The sequence below is a fragment of the Anthonomus grandis genome, chromosome 12, assembly GCF_022605725.1.
Source record: "Anthonomus grandis grandis chromosome 12, icAntGran1.3, whole genome shotgun sequence".
NCBI classification, from domain to species: domain Eukaryota; kingdom Metazoa; phylum Arthropoda; class Insecta; order Coleoptera; family Curculionidae; genus Anthonomus; species Anthonomus grandis.
The window spans coordinates 1,366,769-1,383,047 of record NC_065557.1 but is presented as its reverse complement, the minus strand read 5'-3'; the positions used below and the strand labels follow the sequence as shown (position 1 = coordinate 1,383,047).

Below are 16,279 nucleotides of genomic sequence, written 5' to 3'. Positions count from 1 at the left end.
ACCACGTCTTTTCTCTCACTTGCACGCGTTATACGAACCTCCGGATTCTGTATTAGTCCGGAGGCTATAGATCGAAAAATGGCTTGACGTATTAAACATTGCAAGAAATAATTTTGAGTATAGATCTTGTTGCTGTTTTGATTTAAAGATAAATTAGAATAGGTAAAATTTTTACACTCACATTTTTAATAGTCCAGGAGCTGATAAATATGTGATGATAAATAAAGTGTCTAAATCATGTAAAATACAGGCAACGCTCTTGGGCTATAAAAGTCAAATTAATAACTGATTATTATCCTTTTGTCCAAGAGCTCATGAACGAAAGATCAAAAAAGGCCTTGGACTATTGTGAAAAAGATTTTGGGCGTGGTTCTTGATTGTCTCCTAGGCCAGGAGCTATGGACAAATTTTATATAAATTATGACAGGTGTTCAGTGCTCTTAAGTGTCTAATCAATTTACATATAAGGCTCTTGGACTAATTAACTTTATACCCTCTCACTAGCTTAGAGCAATTTTTAATTAAATTAATGGATAAGAAATAAGGCTATTTTACACATACCCTATTAATTTTACGATAATTTACACCCGAATATAACACCATAAACCGTCCGTACAATACGCATTTAACACTGAAATATCCGACATATTATTAAAAATAAATAAAATCCGGCGCGACATTCCATGCGAGTGCGAGCATCAACCGAATACCGAAAAACCATAAACGTGCAACCTTCATTACAATTTGAAAAAATTTGAAATAATTCTTATCAATTGGCGAACGCGCCGGACATATTTCAGTTATTTCAGATATTTCAAATCAGCTCGGACCCCCGTTTAAGGAATCGCCGAGAAATATTAACTCGGCTATATAATGTAATAATGTAGATATCCAATGATGACTCGCTTTAAAGTCTAATATCTCAGCAACCATTGGGACAATTTTTATGAAACAAAGAGCATAATGTTAGCAAAAGCATGCTGAACAAATAATGTGTTAGGTTCAATCCAATCCAGGTTATAGTTTTAAAGAAAATGGAGTTTATGTCTAGTGACATCCAAGAATTATGTTTCGTCTGTAAGGTGATGACCCACTTTAAAGTCTGATATCTCAGCAACCGTTGGGGCGATTCTTATGCAACAAAGAGTATAATGTTAGCAAAAGCATGCTGAACAAATAATGTCTTAAGCTTAGGCCAATCCAAGCCATAGTTTTTGAGAAAATGGAGTTTGTGTTCAGTGACATACAAAAATCAAGTTTCGTCTTCAAGGTGATAACCCACTTTAAAGTCTGATATCTCAGCAACCGTTGGGACAATTTTTATGAAACAAAGAGCATAATATTAGCAAAAGCATGCTAAATAAATAATGTTTTGGGTTTAAAATAATCCAGCCAAAGGTTTTGAAGAAAATGGACTTTTTGTCCAGTGACGTCCAAGAATCAAGTTTCATCTTCAAGGTGATGACCCACTTTTAAGTCTAATATCTCAGCAACCGTTGGCACGATTCTTATGCAACAAGGAGCATAATGTTAGCAAAAGTATGCTGAATAAATAATGTCTTGGGATTAAAATAATTGAGTCAACAGTTTTGGAGAAAATGGACTTTTTGTCGAGTGATATCCAAGAATCAAGTTTCGCCTTTAAGGAGATGACGTACTTTAAAGTCTAATATCTCAGCAACCGTTGGCACGATTCTTATGCAACAAGGAGCATAATATTAGCAAAAGAGTGCTGAACAAATAATGTCTTGGGTTTAAATTAATCCAGGCAACAATTTAAAAAAAAATATTAATTTATTCCAGTGACGTCCAACAATCAAGTGATAATTCGCCTTAAAATCTAATATCTCAGCAACCAATGACCCAATTCTCATAAAATAAACAGCATTAAAATTTTATTGACTATTTGAGAAGACTTACTCTTGGCAACACTGCTAAAACAATCTTGGGCGTGGTTCTTTTTTATCTTTTAGTCCAGGAGCTATGGACAAATTTTATTTAAATTATAAAGTGTTCAGTGTAGGCGAGTAATTACTCCTAAGTGTCTAAACAATTTCATATCTAGGGCTCTTGGACTAACAAACTTTATACTCACGTTGCACTAAATTTATATAGCTCAGGAGCTACTGATTAAATTCTCTGTTAGTTTACATGACTAAATAGCCTTAAATGTCTAAATAAAAAAAATACACGCAACACTCTTGGACTATAAAAATGAAACTATTACATCACCACATCACAATCAATTTGAAAATTTTCTTCTTAGTCCGGGAGCTCCTGTAATTTTTAAAACAGTTTTTGGATTAAAAGTAGCAATCTATCCTTCTCCTTGTCATTTATCCTTTAGTCTGGGAGCAACTGTCTATTATTTTTTAATTGATCATCTTAAGACATTGTTCCATATATCTCAGCTCCTATTGATTTAATGAAAAAATGTCTAGGGAGCAAAATTGTAGACTGCATTATGCTCTACAAGAAACATTTCAATCATTTTTTCAGTAGACCTCACCCGTTTCGAGAAATATGCGCTTAAATGTTTGTTATTTGACAAAAAATTGGCATCGGTCATATTATGACATTTCCCTAAAAATCTTTACTCCTATTGATTTAATGCAAAAACGTGTAGAGAGCTAAATTGTAGATCCAGATTTTCTCTGTAAGTTTAGTAAGTCTCTATAGTCCAAGAGCTCAAAACAGCTACGTCAAAAAAACATCGAATTTAACCTTTAGTCTGGGAGCAACTGCCAAATTTATTAATGTAAATTAACCATGGTAAATTTTTTCAGTAGCAATTTTTGGTTCTTCGCAAATTCAGGGCTCTCCAGCTGAAACAGTGTTGCCAAATTGTCTCCTAATTTCAAGGAAAACTATCAATGACAAAGTATAAATAACTATTTAACCCTTAAATCGGAAATTCTCTTACTCGGTCTTCTGTTTCGCCCTGGAGGCCATAAATATCCCTTTAAAACGAGTTCATAAACAGAATCCAGAGGGTCGTAAATTAAAATTAACCCACAATGCACCGGACCATTATCCAACGGGCCTAATTAAGAAATATCTTCTTGCGGACTTAATCTTGGTTTAAAATGGATAATTTTGTACCTTTGAGGCTCGCACTAATAAAATAGTCCGGGGGCAAGTTGCAAATTTCCTTACCTTATCCAGATACTTGGTGACATAGGGTCTCTTACTGAGTTTACTGGACCAGATAATGACGTTTGGGATTTTGAAGCCCCCGTTCGCTTTTTGCAGTCTGGCCAACGCTTTTCCAGTAAACTCGCCCCACAGATCGTGTAGGTCCGAGTGGTTATTGTTCGCGTTTGATTTCTGGAAATGTTGAGCCCAACATTCCAGGTTCACCTCGTCACCGCCCAGATGGAAAATCTCCCTCTCGCCGGATAAGTCCAATAAGTCCCTGGAAAATAATGAAAAGTTCAATTTAAACGGTTGTCTTTTTTTTTTTTTTGGGGGGGGTAATCCTTGTATATTAGTGCAACAACTGTAAAAGTTCTTTATTTTGACCCGTCCTGGAAAATGCCAGATGGAAAACGCGCGCTAATCCCCGCCGTATAAAAGTGTCCAAATTCCTGAATAATTAAACGGTTTTTGCTGGGGTTTTTTTTTTAATCCGGACTGGATAAAATTGTTCTCGTTTTTTACTGTGACACTCTAAAGCTGTTCGTTTACGTCATTGACCGGGCAAACTTCGCATAGATTAGTGGACGAAGTATTGGTCGAACGAGAATTAGTAGACTATGCTAGAAAAACGCAATTTCCGGAAGATCTAGACCGTAATAATTTAGAAAATGAGGGCGGAATGTTTCATGGTTAGATCTCGTTGGGCAGTGTAAGTACTTTTGATGAAAGTGATTTTTAATAGAAAAATTGTAATTGCTTGAGAGTATTTTTTGGATGAGCAGTATAACCTAATTTCCAGGCAAGTGTATGTTTACTCCACGCAACTAAGACTTTTTTAGTAAAAATTCAGCAGTGTAATTAATTTATATATATTCTTAATAGTTTCGAAGTTCTTTTAACCAATTTTTAAAAACGATTTTTGTCAAGCAGTGTATTTCATCTTTTTAATATTTTCAAACATTTATCCCTAACGCAATTTGTTAAAAAAATTATTGTCAAACAGTGTCATAATTTTTTAAGAAAATAAATTTAACTACCTAATAATCCCTCTAATTTTTCTTTATTAAGCAGTGTATGAACGAGAGGTAATTAAAAAATATTTTAGGTGATTTTTTAAGTCGAGCAGTATAGTTTATTTAGTTATAGTACATTAGGTTATGTACTTAATATTATTAAACAAAATCATTGTTAGGCAGTGTATTTTTTTTTTAATTCACGAAAATTATATTTTTTTTGGGCAGTGTAAGTATTATAAAAAAAATTATTTTTTTTCAAGCAGTATAATAGATTTTTCAGAAAAGAAGTTCAACTACCCAAAAATCTTTTTCTTATTGGTCAGGTAGTGCATGAACCAAAAGTAATAAAAAAATTATTTCAGAACATTTTTTCTGTTGAGCAGTGTATTTGATTTTTAATATTTAAAAAAAAAATATTTATTTTGTGCAGTGTAAGTCAATTGTTCGTTTGCTTTCAAGTCACTGAGCCTTTATTTTATTAAGGTATAATTTTTTGTGAAGCAGTGTATCTAAACGATTTTTATCAGTGTAATTTATCCTTAAAGCAGTTATGAGTTTATGTAACGAAAAAAATTAAATGGTCTTCAGGTTTTTCTGTTGAGCAATGTAGTTCATAAAAAAAAAATTTTATTATTTTTTGTTAAGCAGTGTAGTTGATTTTTTTTTATTACCGCCAAAGAAGTGAACATGTTTGGGATGTTTTTAGTCAAGCAGTGTAATGTTTTTTTTCTCGTGCGCTGTAAGTCAATTGTCTTATTTCAGGCCCATGAGATAGAGCAGTGTGGTTCGATTATATATTTTTCAAGCAAATGGGACCTTTTTATCCAAGAAAGTATTTTAATTTTTTTTTATCGAGCAGTGTAATTTGTAAAAAAAATTATTAGTTAAGTTCAATAACCTGAAAATCTTTCATTAATCATTTTCTTATTGGTCAGGTAGTATATGAACCAAAAGCAATAGAAAAAATTATTTCAGAAGATTTTTGTTGTCGAGCAGTGTATTTGATTTTTATTATTTGAAAAACTGAGGTATATTTTTTTCAAGCAGTGTATCTAATAATTTTTTCAATATATTGCTGTCAAGCAGTGTAATTTAAACTTATCTTTTTCAAGCAGTTGACATTTAAAGCAAAAAAAAATTTTTTAAGAAAATTGAAGTATCATTTTTCCTTATCATCATTTTTTGTTAAGCAGTGTATAAGTTTTTTTACTGAAAAAAATTAAATTGTCTTCAGATTTTTTTGTCAAGCAGTGTAATTCATCTTCCAAATGGTTGATCTCTAAAACAAAAGAATATTTCTAAACTCCCCGAGTAAGTTTTTTTTATATAAAGAAGTAAAGCTGTCTGAGATTTTGTAAAAAAAAATTATTATTTTTTGTTAGGCAGTATAATAAATTTTTTAGAAAATAAGTTCAATTACCCAAAAATCTTTTTCTTATTGGTCAGGTAGTGTATGAACCAAAAGTAATGAAAAAAATTTTTTCAGATAATTTTTTTCTGTCGAGCAGTGTATTTGATTTTTAATATTTAAAAAAAAAATATTTATTTTGTGCAGTGTAAGTCAATTGTTCGTTTACTTTCAAGTCACTGAGGCTTTTTTTTATTAAGGTATAATTTTTTTTCAAGCAGTGTATCTAAAGGATTTTTATCAGTGTAATTTATCCTTAAAGCAGTTGAAAAAAAATATTTAAGAAAATTTAAGTACCATTCTTCTTTAATAATTTTTTTGTTAAGCAGCGTATGAATTTATGTACCGAAAAAATTTAAATTGTCTTCAGGTTTTTTTGTCGAGCAGTGTAGTTCTAAAAAAAAAATTTTTATTATTTTTCGTTAAGCAGTGTAGTTGATTTTTTTTTTATTACCGCCAAAAAAGTGAACATGTTTGGGATGTTTTTAGTCAAGCAGTGTAATTTTTTTTTTCTCGTGCTCTGTAAGTCATTTGTTTAATTTCAGGTCAATGAGATAGAGCAGTGTAGTTCGATTTTATATTTTCCAAGCAAATGCGAACTTTTTATCCAAGAAAGTATTTTTAATTTTTTTTTATCGAGCAGTGTAATTTGTAAAAAAAAAATATTAGTTAAGTTCAATAACCTGAAAATCTTTCATTAATTTTTTTCTTATTGATCAGGTAGTATATAAACCAAAAGTAATAAAAAAAATTATTTCAGAAGATTTTTGTTGTCGAGCAGTGTATTTGATTTTTATTATTTGAAAAACTGAGGTATATTTTTTTCAAGTAGTGTATCTAATGATTTTTTCGACATATTGCTGTCAAGCAGTGTAATTTAAACTTATCTTTTTTAGGTAGTTGACATTTAAAGCAAAAAAAAAAATTTTTTTAAGAAAATTAAAGTATCATTTTTCCTTATCATCATTTTTTTGTTAAGCGGTGTATAAGTTTTTTTACTGAAAAAAATTAAATTGTCTTCAGATTTTTTTGTCAAGCAGTGTAATTCATCTTCCAAATTGTTGATCTCTAAAACAAAAGAATATTTCTAAACTAACCGAGTAAGTTTTTTTTATATAAAGAAGTAAAGCTGTCTGAGATTTTGTAAAAAAAAAATTATTATTTTTTGTTAGGCAGTATAATAAATTTTTTAGAAAATAAGTTCAGTTACCTAAAAATCTTTTTCTTATTGGTCAGGTAGTGTATGAACCAAAAGTAATGAAAAAAATTTTTTCAGATAATTTTTTTCTGTCGAGCAGTGTATTTGATTTTTAATATTTAAAAAAAAAATATTTATTTTGTGCAGTGTAAGTCAATTGTTCGTTTACTTTCAAGTCACTGAGGCTTTTTTTTATTAAGGTATAATTTTTTTTCAAGCAGTGTATCTAAAGGATTTTTATCAGTGTAATTTATCCTTAAAGCAGTTGAAAAAAAATATTTAAGAAAATTTAAGTACCATTCTTCTTTAATAATTTTTTTGTTAAGCAGCGTATGAATTTATGTACCGAAAAAATTTAAATTGTCTTCAGGTTTTTTTGTCGAGCAGTGTAGTTCTAAAAAAAAATTTTTATTATTTTTCGTTAAGCAGTGTAGTTGATTTTTTTTTTATTACCGCCAAAAAAGTGAACATGTTTGGGATGTTTTTAGTCAAGCAGTGTAATTTTTTTTTTCTCGTGCTCTGTAAGTCATTTGTTTAATTTCAGGTCAATGAGATAGAGCAGTGTAGTTCGATTTTATATTTTCCAAGCAAATGCGAACTTTTTATCCAAGAAAGTATTTTTAATTTTTTTTTATCGAGCAGTGTAATTTGTAAAAAAAAAATATTAGTTAAGTTCAATAACCTGAAAATCTTTCATTAATTTTTTTCTTATTGATCAGGTAGTATATAAACCAAAAGTAATAAAAAAAATTATTTCAGAAGATTTTTGTTGTCGAGCAGTGTATTTGATTTTTATTATTTGAAAAACTGAGGTATATTTTTTTCAAGTAGTGTATCTAATGATTTTTTCGACATATTGCTGTCAAGCAGTGTAATTTAAACTTATCTTTTTTAGGTAGTTGACATTTAAAGCAAAAAAAAAAATTTTTTTAAGAAAATTAAAGTATCATTTTTCCTTATCATCATTTTTTTGTTAAGCGGTGTATAAGTTTTTTTACTGAAAAAAATTAAATTGTCTTCAGATTTTTTTGTCAAGCAGTGTAATTCATCTTCCAAATTGTTGATCTCTAAAACAAAAGAATATTTCTAAACTAACCGAGTAAGTTTTTTTATATAAAGAAGTAAAGCTGTCTGAGATTTTGTAAAAAAAAAATTATTATTTTTTGTTAGGCAGTATAATAAATTTTTTAGAAAATAAGTTCAGTTACCTAAAAATCTTTTTCTTATTGGTCAGATAGTGTATGAACCAAAAGTAATGAAAAAATTTTTTCAGATCATTTTTTTCTGTCAAGCAGTGTATTTGATTTTCAATATTTAAAAAAAAAAATATTTATTTTGTGCAGTGTAAGTCAATTGTTCGTTTACTTTCAAGTCACTGAGGCTTTTTTTTATTAAGGTATAATTTTTTTTCAAGCAGTGTATCTAAAGGATTTTTATCAGTGTAATTTATCCTTAAAGCAGTTGAAAAAAAATATTTAAGAAAATTTAAGTACCATTCTTCTTTAATAATTTTTTTGTTAAGCAGCGTATGAATTTATGTACCGAAAAAATTTAAATTGTCTTCAGGTTTTTTTGTCGAGCAGTGTAGTTCTAAAAAAAAAATTTTTATTATTTTTCGTTAAGCAGTGTAGTTGATTTTTTTTTTATTACCGCCAAAAAAGTGAACATGTTTGGGATGTTTTTAGTCAAGCAGTGTATTTTTTTTTTTCTCGTGCTCTGTAAGTCATTTGTTTAATTTCAGGTCAATGAGATAGAGCAGTGTAGTTCGATTTTATATTTTCCAAGCAAATGCGAACTTTTTATCCAAGAAAGTATTTTTAATTTTTTTTTATCGAGCAGTGTAATTTGTAAAAAAAAAATATTAGTTAAGTTCAATAACCTGAAAATCTTTCATTAATTTTTTTCTTATTGATCAGGTAGTATATAAACCAAAAGTAATAAAAAAAATTATTTCAGAAGATTTTTGTTGTCGAGCAGTGTATTTGATTTTTATTATTTGAAAAACTGAGGTATATTTTTTTCAAGTAGTGTATCTAATGATTTTTTCGACATATTGCTGTCAAGCAGTGTAATTTAAACTTATCTTTTTTAGGTAGTTGACATTTAAAGCAAAAAAAAAAATTTTTTTAAGAAAATTAAAGTATCATTTTTCCTTATCATCATTTTTTTGTTAAGCGGTGTATAAGTTTTTTTACTGAAAAAAATTAAATTGTCTTCAGATTTTTTTGTCAAGCAGTGTAATTCATCTTCCAAATTGTTGATCTCTAAAACAAAAGAATATTTCTAAACTAACCGAGTAAGTTTTTTTTATATAAAGAAGTAAAGCTGTCTGAGATTTTGTAAAAAAAAAATTATTATTTTTTGTTAGGCAGTATAATAAATTTTTTAGAAAATAAGTTCAGTTACCTAAAAATCTTTTTCTTATTGGTCAGATAGTGTATGAACCAAAAGTAATGAAAAAATTTTTTCAGATCATTTTTTTCTGTCAAGCAGTGTATTTGATTTTCAATATTTAAAAAAAAAAATATTTATTTTGTGCAGTGTAAGTCAATTGTTCGTTTACTTTCAAGTCACTGAGGCTTTTTTTTATTAAGGTATAATTTTTTTTCAAGCAGTGTATCTAAAGGATTTTTATCAGTGTAATTTATCCTTAAAGCAGTTGAAAAAAAATATTTAAGAAAATTTAAGTACCATTCTTCTTTAATAATTTTTATATTAAGCAGTGTATGAGTTTATGTACCGAAAAAAATTAAATGGTCTTCAGGTTTTTTGGTCGAGCAGTGTAGTTCATAAAAAAAAAATTATTATATTTTGTTAAGAAGTGTAGTTGATTTTTTTTTAATTACCACCAAAAAAGTGAGCATGTTTGGGCTGTTTTTAGTCAAGCAGTGTAATTTTTTTTCTCGTGATATTGTTTGTTTAATTTCAAGCCAATGATATAGAGCAGTGTAGTTCGCGAACTTTTTATCTAAGAAAGTATTTAAAAATTTTTTTTGTTGAGCAGTGTAATTCTAATTTATAACTTCTAAGTAGCTAAAATTTTATTTAAAAAAAAGTATTTATTAACTTTTTGTTAAGCAGTGTAGTTGAATTTTTTTAAACTTCTTTCATCAACTTAATGTAAACGAAAAAAATATTGTCGAGCAGCGTAATTCATTTGCATAATTATCTTTCATTTCTTTGTCCAAAAAACGTCATTTAAAAAAAAATTATTTTGTTAAGCAGTTTAGTTTGATTTTTTTTGAGCCGTGTAATTTAATTGTTTCAACTGAGATCTTCAAGACAAAAATATTTCTTTTTAGGTAGTGTACTTAATAATAAAAAAATGATTGACAAGCAGTGATAAAATATTTCAAATCCTTTTTTTTTAAATATTTTTTTAAGCAGTGTATTTTAAATTTCGAAAAATTATAATAATATATAACTATTCTTTATTCACTTTTAGGCCAATTTTTCAAGCAGTGTACCTAACGATATTTAAAAAAAATATATTTAGTGTCAAGCAGCCTAATTTACCTATATTTTCTTCGAGCAGTGTATATTTGAAAGAAAAAATACTCTTTAAGAAAATAAATTTAACTGCCTGACGATCTTTCTATAAACATTTTTTCTTGGGCAATGTATGAGTTTTTGACGACGAAGTAATTAAAAAAAATTTTTTTTTGTCGAGCAGTGTCATTACACTTAGACGAATTTGTCTTAATATATTTTTAGGAAGTTTTTTTTAAATATATTTTTGTTAAGCAGTGTAGTTGATTTTTTATTTTTAACTTTGAAAAATTCATTTTTTTTTGGTGCAATGCAACTCAATCATTTATAATCAGTTGTACAATGTTTATTTTCAAGCCACCGAGATCTTTTTTTACAATTTTTTTTAACAGTGTAATTTACACTTATATCTTTCAAGTATAGATAATATTTAAAGAAAAAAATGTTTACACGAAAAAAGTGCAATTATCTGATAAAAAATGCTTAATAATTTTTTTGTTGGGCAGTGTATAAACTTTAGCAAAAAAAAATGCAATTAAACATATTTTTTGTTGAGCAGTGTAGTTGAAATGCGTATCGACTGTTAACACGCGTGCAACACTAATTCACGACAATTCCCGGTCAAAGACGTCACTCAACAGTGGAACAAAATTTATCAGGAAATACAATTCGATTCGAGCACATTAATATTCCCATGGTTCTTCAAATAAGATTTAATCGTCGATTTTCTCCCTTCAATCGAGATGAAAATATAAAAAAAAAAACCGTTTATTTAGCACACCTACACACTTACCGATACACCTTTTCCAGGACGTCGTACACGTTCGGATTTTCCGGGTTCAACTGTCCGCAGGGCGGTTCTCCGCAGTAGAGGCTCCACGGCCTCTCGTTGACGCAAACCGCCAACTCTCCTAAACCTGAATTAGCAACAAACAAATTAATTAATTAATTAACTCACTAATTAATTAATTAATTAGGAACCTTCTTGCGGTCCCCAGGTCCATCCGTTTCCGGCATGCGCAGGAACGTCCACCTCCAAAATCGTTCTTATACCGCGATACCTCGCGAATTCCACTAAAGCCTTAACCTCATCCGGGGTGTAAACCTCTTGAGGACTATACGAGCCGGTTTTCGCTAATTGAGGCACACTGGGCAGCAGCATCGGGAAACTTTGGGAGTCACTCAAGTGCCAATGGAACACGTTCAGTTTACTAGCGGACATTCCTACCTAAGGAATTTACTACACTCTTAACGATCTATAGTAAGTGTACGGTTACCTTTAAAGTCATTTCAATTTTAAAGGAAATCGTACACTAGCTTTAAGATTTCGTTGCATGGTTGCCACAAGTAGTGGAACTATAGTGACACGTTTTTTGACAGAATATACTTTGTGTTTGTTGAATGTTAATGTAAATAGTCGGGTAGATAATCAACACATATCGATACAGTAAGAGGCCCTTCATCATATAACTCCACAAGTCGAAATATTTCTTAATCAAGTTCAGTCAAAAAATGCAGATAGTATACATGTATATCCAAAAATAATCATTAAATTGATTTATTATTTCAAAATTTTAGCTATGAAAATAATAAACTAGCGTAAAAAACAACGTAACGTTATGAATCTAATAATAGACTGTGAAGGAACCCTTACCCCCCCACCCACCCCAAACATTTGCCCAGTAAGAAAATCTTTTTAAAAAACACCGTTTTTCGTCCATAATATCCAATTTAATAGCACTATTTTTGTATTCAATATTTACTAATATACATAATTATATAAAACTTAAATAAACAAACTGTATTATTGGATTAGGTATTAACGACGAAAGTAGTTGTTATTCATGTCTATTATTTTGGAAAACAATTATTTTTGAAAATAATTTCTTACTGATAAGATGTGTGGGGTGGGTGGGGGGCTAAGGGTAATCTTAATGAAAAACGTTTTTTTTTGCAGAAAATAATTACCTGAGAGAAAATGTTTTTTAATAAAATTATAGGTGATAAAAAAATCTATAGTATCAATACTTTTTTCTCTTAACCTTAAGGTTTTCGAGTAAAACATGAAAAAACCCTTATTTTATTTTTCGAAAGCAAGGCGTCTCGCTATGAAAATTGCAATAATTGTGCCATTTTTTTTATTGCAAAATAAGTCATTAAGTCTTAAAAAAAATTCAGTTTTTTTGGTTCTAGAGAACTTTTCAATATCTAGGTTCAAAAACACCATTTTTAAATTTAAACTATTGGTATAGTCGGCACGCTTTACCCTAACACATAAGTAATAAAAGTTCCCCGGTTAAGAAACCAGCCATTTAAAACATTCTTTTTTTAATTTGATGGGTATTAGTATAAATTTCTATGGGTGCAAGTAATAATATTCTATTTTCTACTAAAATAATAAAAAAAGACCTAAATAGGCTAAAAAGACTTATTATATTAAAAAAAAAACATTAAAAAATAATAACATTATATTAAGTTAGACTACAGACTGATTTTGAAGATATGTCAGTGTCGGAATAATTAAATTCATTACTACTTGAATAGTCGTCTGGGCCTATAATTAGGGGTCGTACCTCGTCTATCACTTTGATTTGTAGATTTTCTCCATGTTTCATCCTTTATTTGATGTAAGGATTATTTTCATAAATTAAGGATACCGGCTTCATCGGTTGTTTTGGAAGCGTGCTTATCATAATAATTTTTTACTATGCCCCAAATCAACTCAACTGGATTATATTGGCTGTGGTAAGGCGGTAATCGCAGGACTTCAGGCCCATATTAAAGAGCCATCTCATCGATCACGTACTTCTTATTATACCTGTACGTTTTACATCTCTGCAGCAAATCAGCCTTTAATAATATATCGTCATGAGCAATATTTTTTTACTCTAGCCACGTTTTTATTTCCTCTTTCTTCCAACTGCTAGTGGGAAATTTCTCTTCTACTCTGGAATGGTACGAGGCATTGCCCAAGACTATAATAAAAGGATTTTCCAATCGTCTGAGAAATTTTTCTTTAAAACAATGTAAATATTTTGGAAACAGTTGAGTTTTGAGATAAGGTGTGTTATACGAAACTTGCTTGGAATTTCGCCTATATTTCATAAATGCAATAAAAAATATAGCATTCCATTTAAAAAAATTGCCGATGACGTCATATCTTTTTTTTGTTCCACCCCGTATACAAAAATTTATGTGAAATAATGCGCAACTTAAAATAAAAATCGACGGGTCCGAGCGTTTTCTCAAAAAATCATGTCTCTAATTTTTATCGAATTTATGCGGAACTTTAGGCGGTCACTGTATAGACCACCAAAGTATTTATTTGTCCAATCAAGCAAATTATTACCTTTCAGGTACATAATCCTCTTAACCTATTTTTTTCGGCACTATATTTGAGTTTTGTACATTTCCCAGAATTTATGATCCTTTTTTAACCCAATTCTACCTCTTTTTTACCTTATTCAATCATAATACATATTAGGTTACACTAATAAATAATAATATTAAAACAAATTATTTGAGTATAAAACAGCAATTCATTTAAAAAAAAATTAGTTCCCTTTAAACTAATAGCCAATATTACATTAAAAACCAAAAATGTTTTTAAACCGCTGGTAATAGTCGTCCAAACCGGTACTCAATATAAATAGCGAATAATACGGCAATAAGGAATTCATTATTTAACTGGTCTACATATACCCCGAGATATCCGTTATGTGTTAGGGCAAAACGAGCCGACTATACATTTATCATATATATATATATATATATTAAATTATAGAATATATGTATATCATATACGATTCTGTTCACAAATGGGAGAAAATTTCAACATTTAAAAAAATTGATGCATAATGAAATTCTTCTGAAAAATCACTGTTTTTCGTCCATATTACCCAATATAATAACGCTGCTTTTTTATTGAATATTTATATGTAAAATTATATCAAATTTAGACAAACAGTTTTATTAAATTAAATATTGAATACATATTTATTGAAAAAACATTGTTTTTCATCTACTCAACCCTTACCCCCCACCCACCCCAAATATTTGCCCAATAAGAAATTCTTTTAAAAAATCACCGTTTTTCGTCCATAATATCCAATCTACTAGCACTGTTTTTGTATTTAATATTTATTAATATAATTATATCAAATTTAAATAAAAGAATTCTGTTATTAAATTAGATATTTACCATGAAACCAGCTATTATTCATGCCTATTACATATTTGGGAAAACAATGATTTTTGAAAACAATTTCTTACTGATAAGTTGTGTGGGGTGGGTGGGGGGGTAAGGGTAAAGTTAATGAAAAATGTTTTTTTTTTTCCAAAAAATAATTGCCTGACAAAAAAAAGCTTTTTAAGAAAATTATAGGTGATAAAGAAATCTATAGTTTTTGTGTCTATATATACTTTTCTCACATAACCTTAAGGCACAGATTACCTAAATTTAGGATACCTAAGTTTAGGTAATCTGTGCTTAAGGTTTTATAGTAAAACGTGAAAAACCCTTAGTTTAATTCTTGAAAGATTCTTTAAGTCTTGAAAAAAATTAAGTTATTTGGTTCTAGACAACTTTTTTTATCTAGGTTCAAAAATACAATTTTTACAATAAAACTCTTGGTATATTTGTCAGCCGTATATGGTCAAGGTATATTTATTAAATTATAAAATATACGTATATCATATACGATTCTGTTCACAAATGGGAGAAAATTTCGACATTTAAAAAAATTGAAACATGATTTACATATCTAGTTTTTAAACTCGATTACTACAACTCAAATAATTGATAAAATTCTTCTGAAAAATCATTGTTTTTCGTTCATATTATCCAATTTAATAATGCTGTTTTTATACTAAATATTTATATACAAAATTATATTAGATTTAAATAATTAATACCATTAAATTAAATATTGAATATATATTTTCTGCAAAAACATTGCTTTTCATTAAAACAAAACTTACCCCTCCACCCACCCCTAACACTTCTCCAGTAAGAAATTTTTTAAAAAAATCGCCGTTTTTCATCTATAACATCCAATCTAATATGACTGTTTGTGTATTAAATATTTATTAACATATAATTATATCAAACTTAAATAAACAAACTGTGATATTAGATATAGTATAATAATTGAATAACATACACATAAAGAAATCTAGAAAAAAAATAGGAAATGCATTAACGTGTATGAAACAATAATTATACCAACAAATAAAAAAAGAATTAAAATTTGCTGAAAAAAATCTCATTTTATAAACGAACACAATCCACATATACGGATTCAGTCCACACCAAAGTAATTATTATAATTATCATCATTAAAATAGTATGAATGTATGTGGAGCTAAAGGAGACCATACTCCTTAAAAAAATAATAGATTCGAAGTCAGTGTTGTCCAGGGGGGGCATAGCACGAATGAACCCCTAAATGCATATTGTGTAATACTAAAGAAAATCTTACCAAAACTCTCTTTAAACTTTCAATTGACATAAAATTCCTGGCAGTATCTACCATAAGGCCACGGTAAGGAAAGGCTGGGGCGTCCTGAACAGTTGCCCCTTTTAAAACTTTTAGTGATCCCACGCTACCCTCGTATTCGTCCCACCTAAACAATGAGAGAAACAATCAAAAAAAGGAAGAGGGAAAAAGTGTCTTTAAAACAAGGAAACCACAAGTATAAGGAGACTGATCTGGGGCCGTATTTTTGAAACTTGAACTTTTGAACTTTTCATGCATGCAGTGTCTCGAATGGGTAGGTATAAACCATTCGAATTTCAAAGTTTGTGTGCGATTCTGCCACTTGTCTTGTTTTGATTTTTAACTAGCTTTGTTTTTTTTTTAATTTGTGTGAGTTCGTTTAGAATTTTTGTAATTGTTTATTGAAAAAAAAAACAACTGTAATCAAATGGCAAGATTAAACAATCTTGTGCAAAGAAACGTAGCCGATGCACTGGAAGAGATTGAAACTCTGGCAGATAGAAGGAATAAGATGTACTCTTCATTGCTTGAC

General features: G+C 29.1%; 1 protein-coding gene across 5 annotated transcripts in view; it reads right to left on the bottom strand.

Annotated features, from left to right (window-relative positions):
* LOC126743167 (probable beta-hexosaminidase fdl) overlaps nt 1–16,279 on the bottom strand; it is a 136,633-nt gene that overhangs the window by 15,718 nt on the left and 104,636 nt on the right. For all 5 annotated transcript variants that reach the window (XR_007662799.1, XR_007662800.1, XM_050450148.1 and 2 more), the window contains exons 5-8: nt 15,730–15,874; nt 11,231–11,477; nt 11,043–11,166; nt 3,157–3,415 (exon numbers count right to left, since the gene is read on the bottom strand). Coding sequence is in view for 3 of the 5 variants with exons in the window: in XM_050450148.1 (XP_050306105.1) it covers nt 3,157–3,415; nt 11,043–11,166; nt 11,231–11,477; nt 15,730–15,874 (775 nt within the window). In the remaining 2 variants the exon portion in view is untranslated. The remainder of the gene's footprint in view (nt 1–3,156; nt 3,416–11,042; nt 11,167–11,230; nt 11,478–15,729; nt 15,875–16,279) is intronic.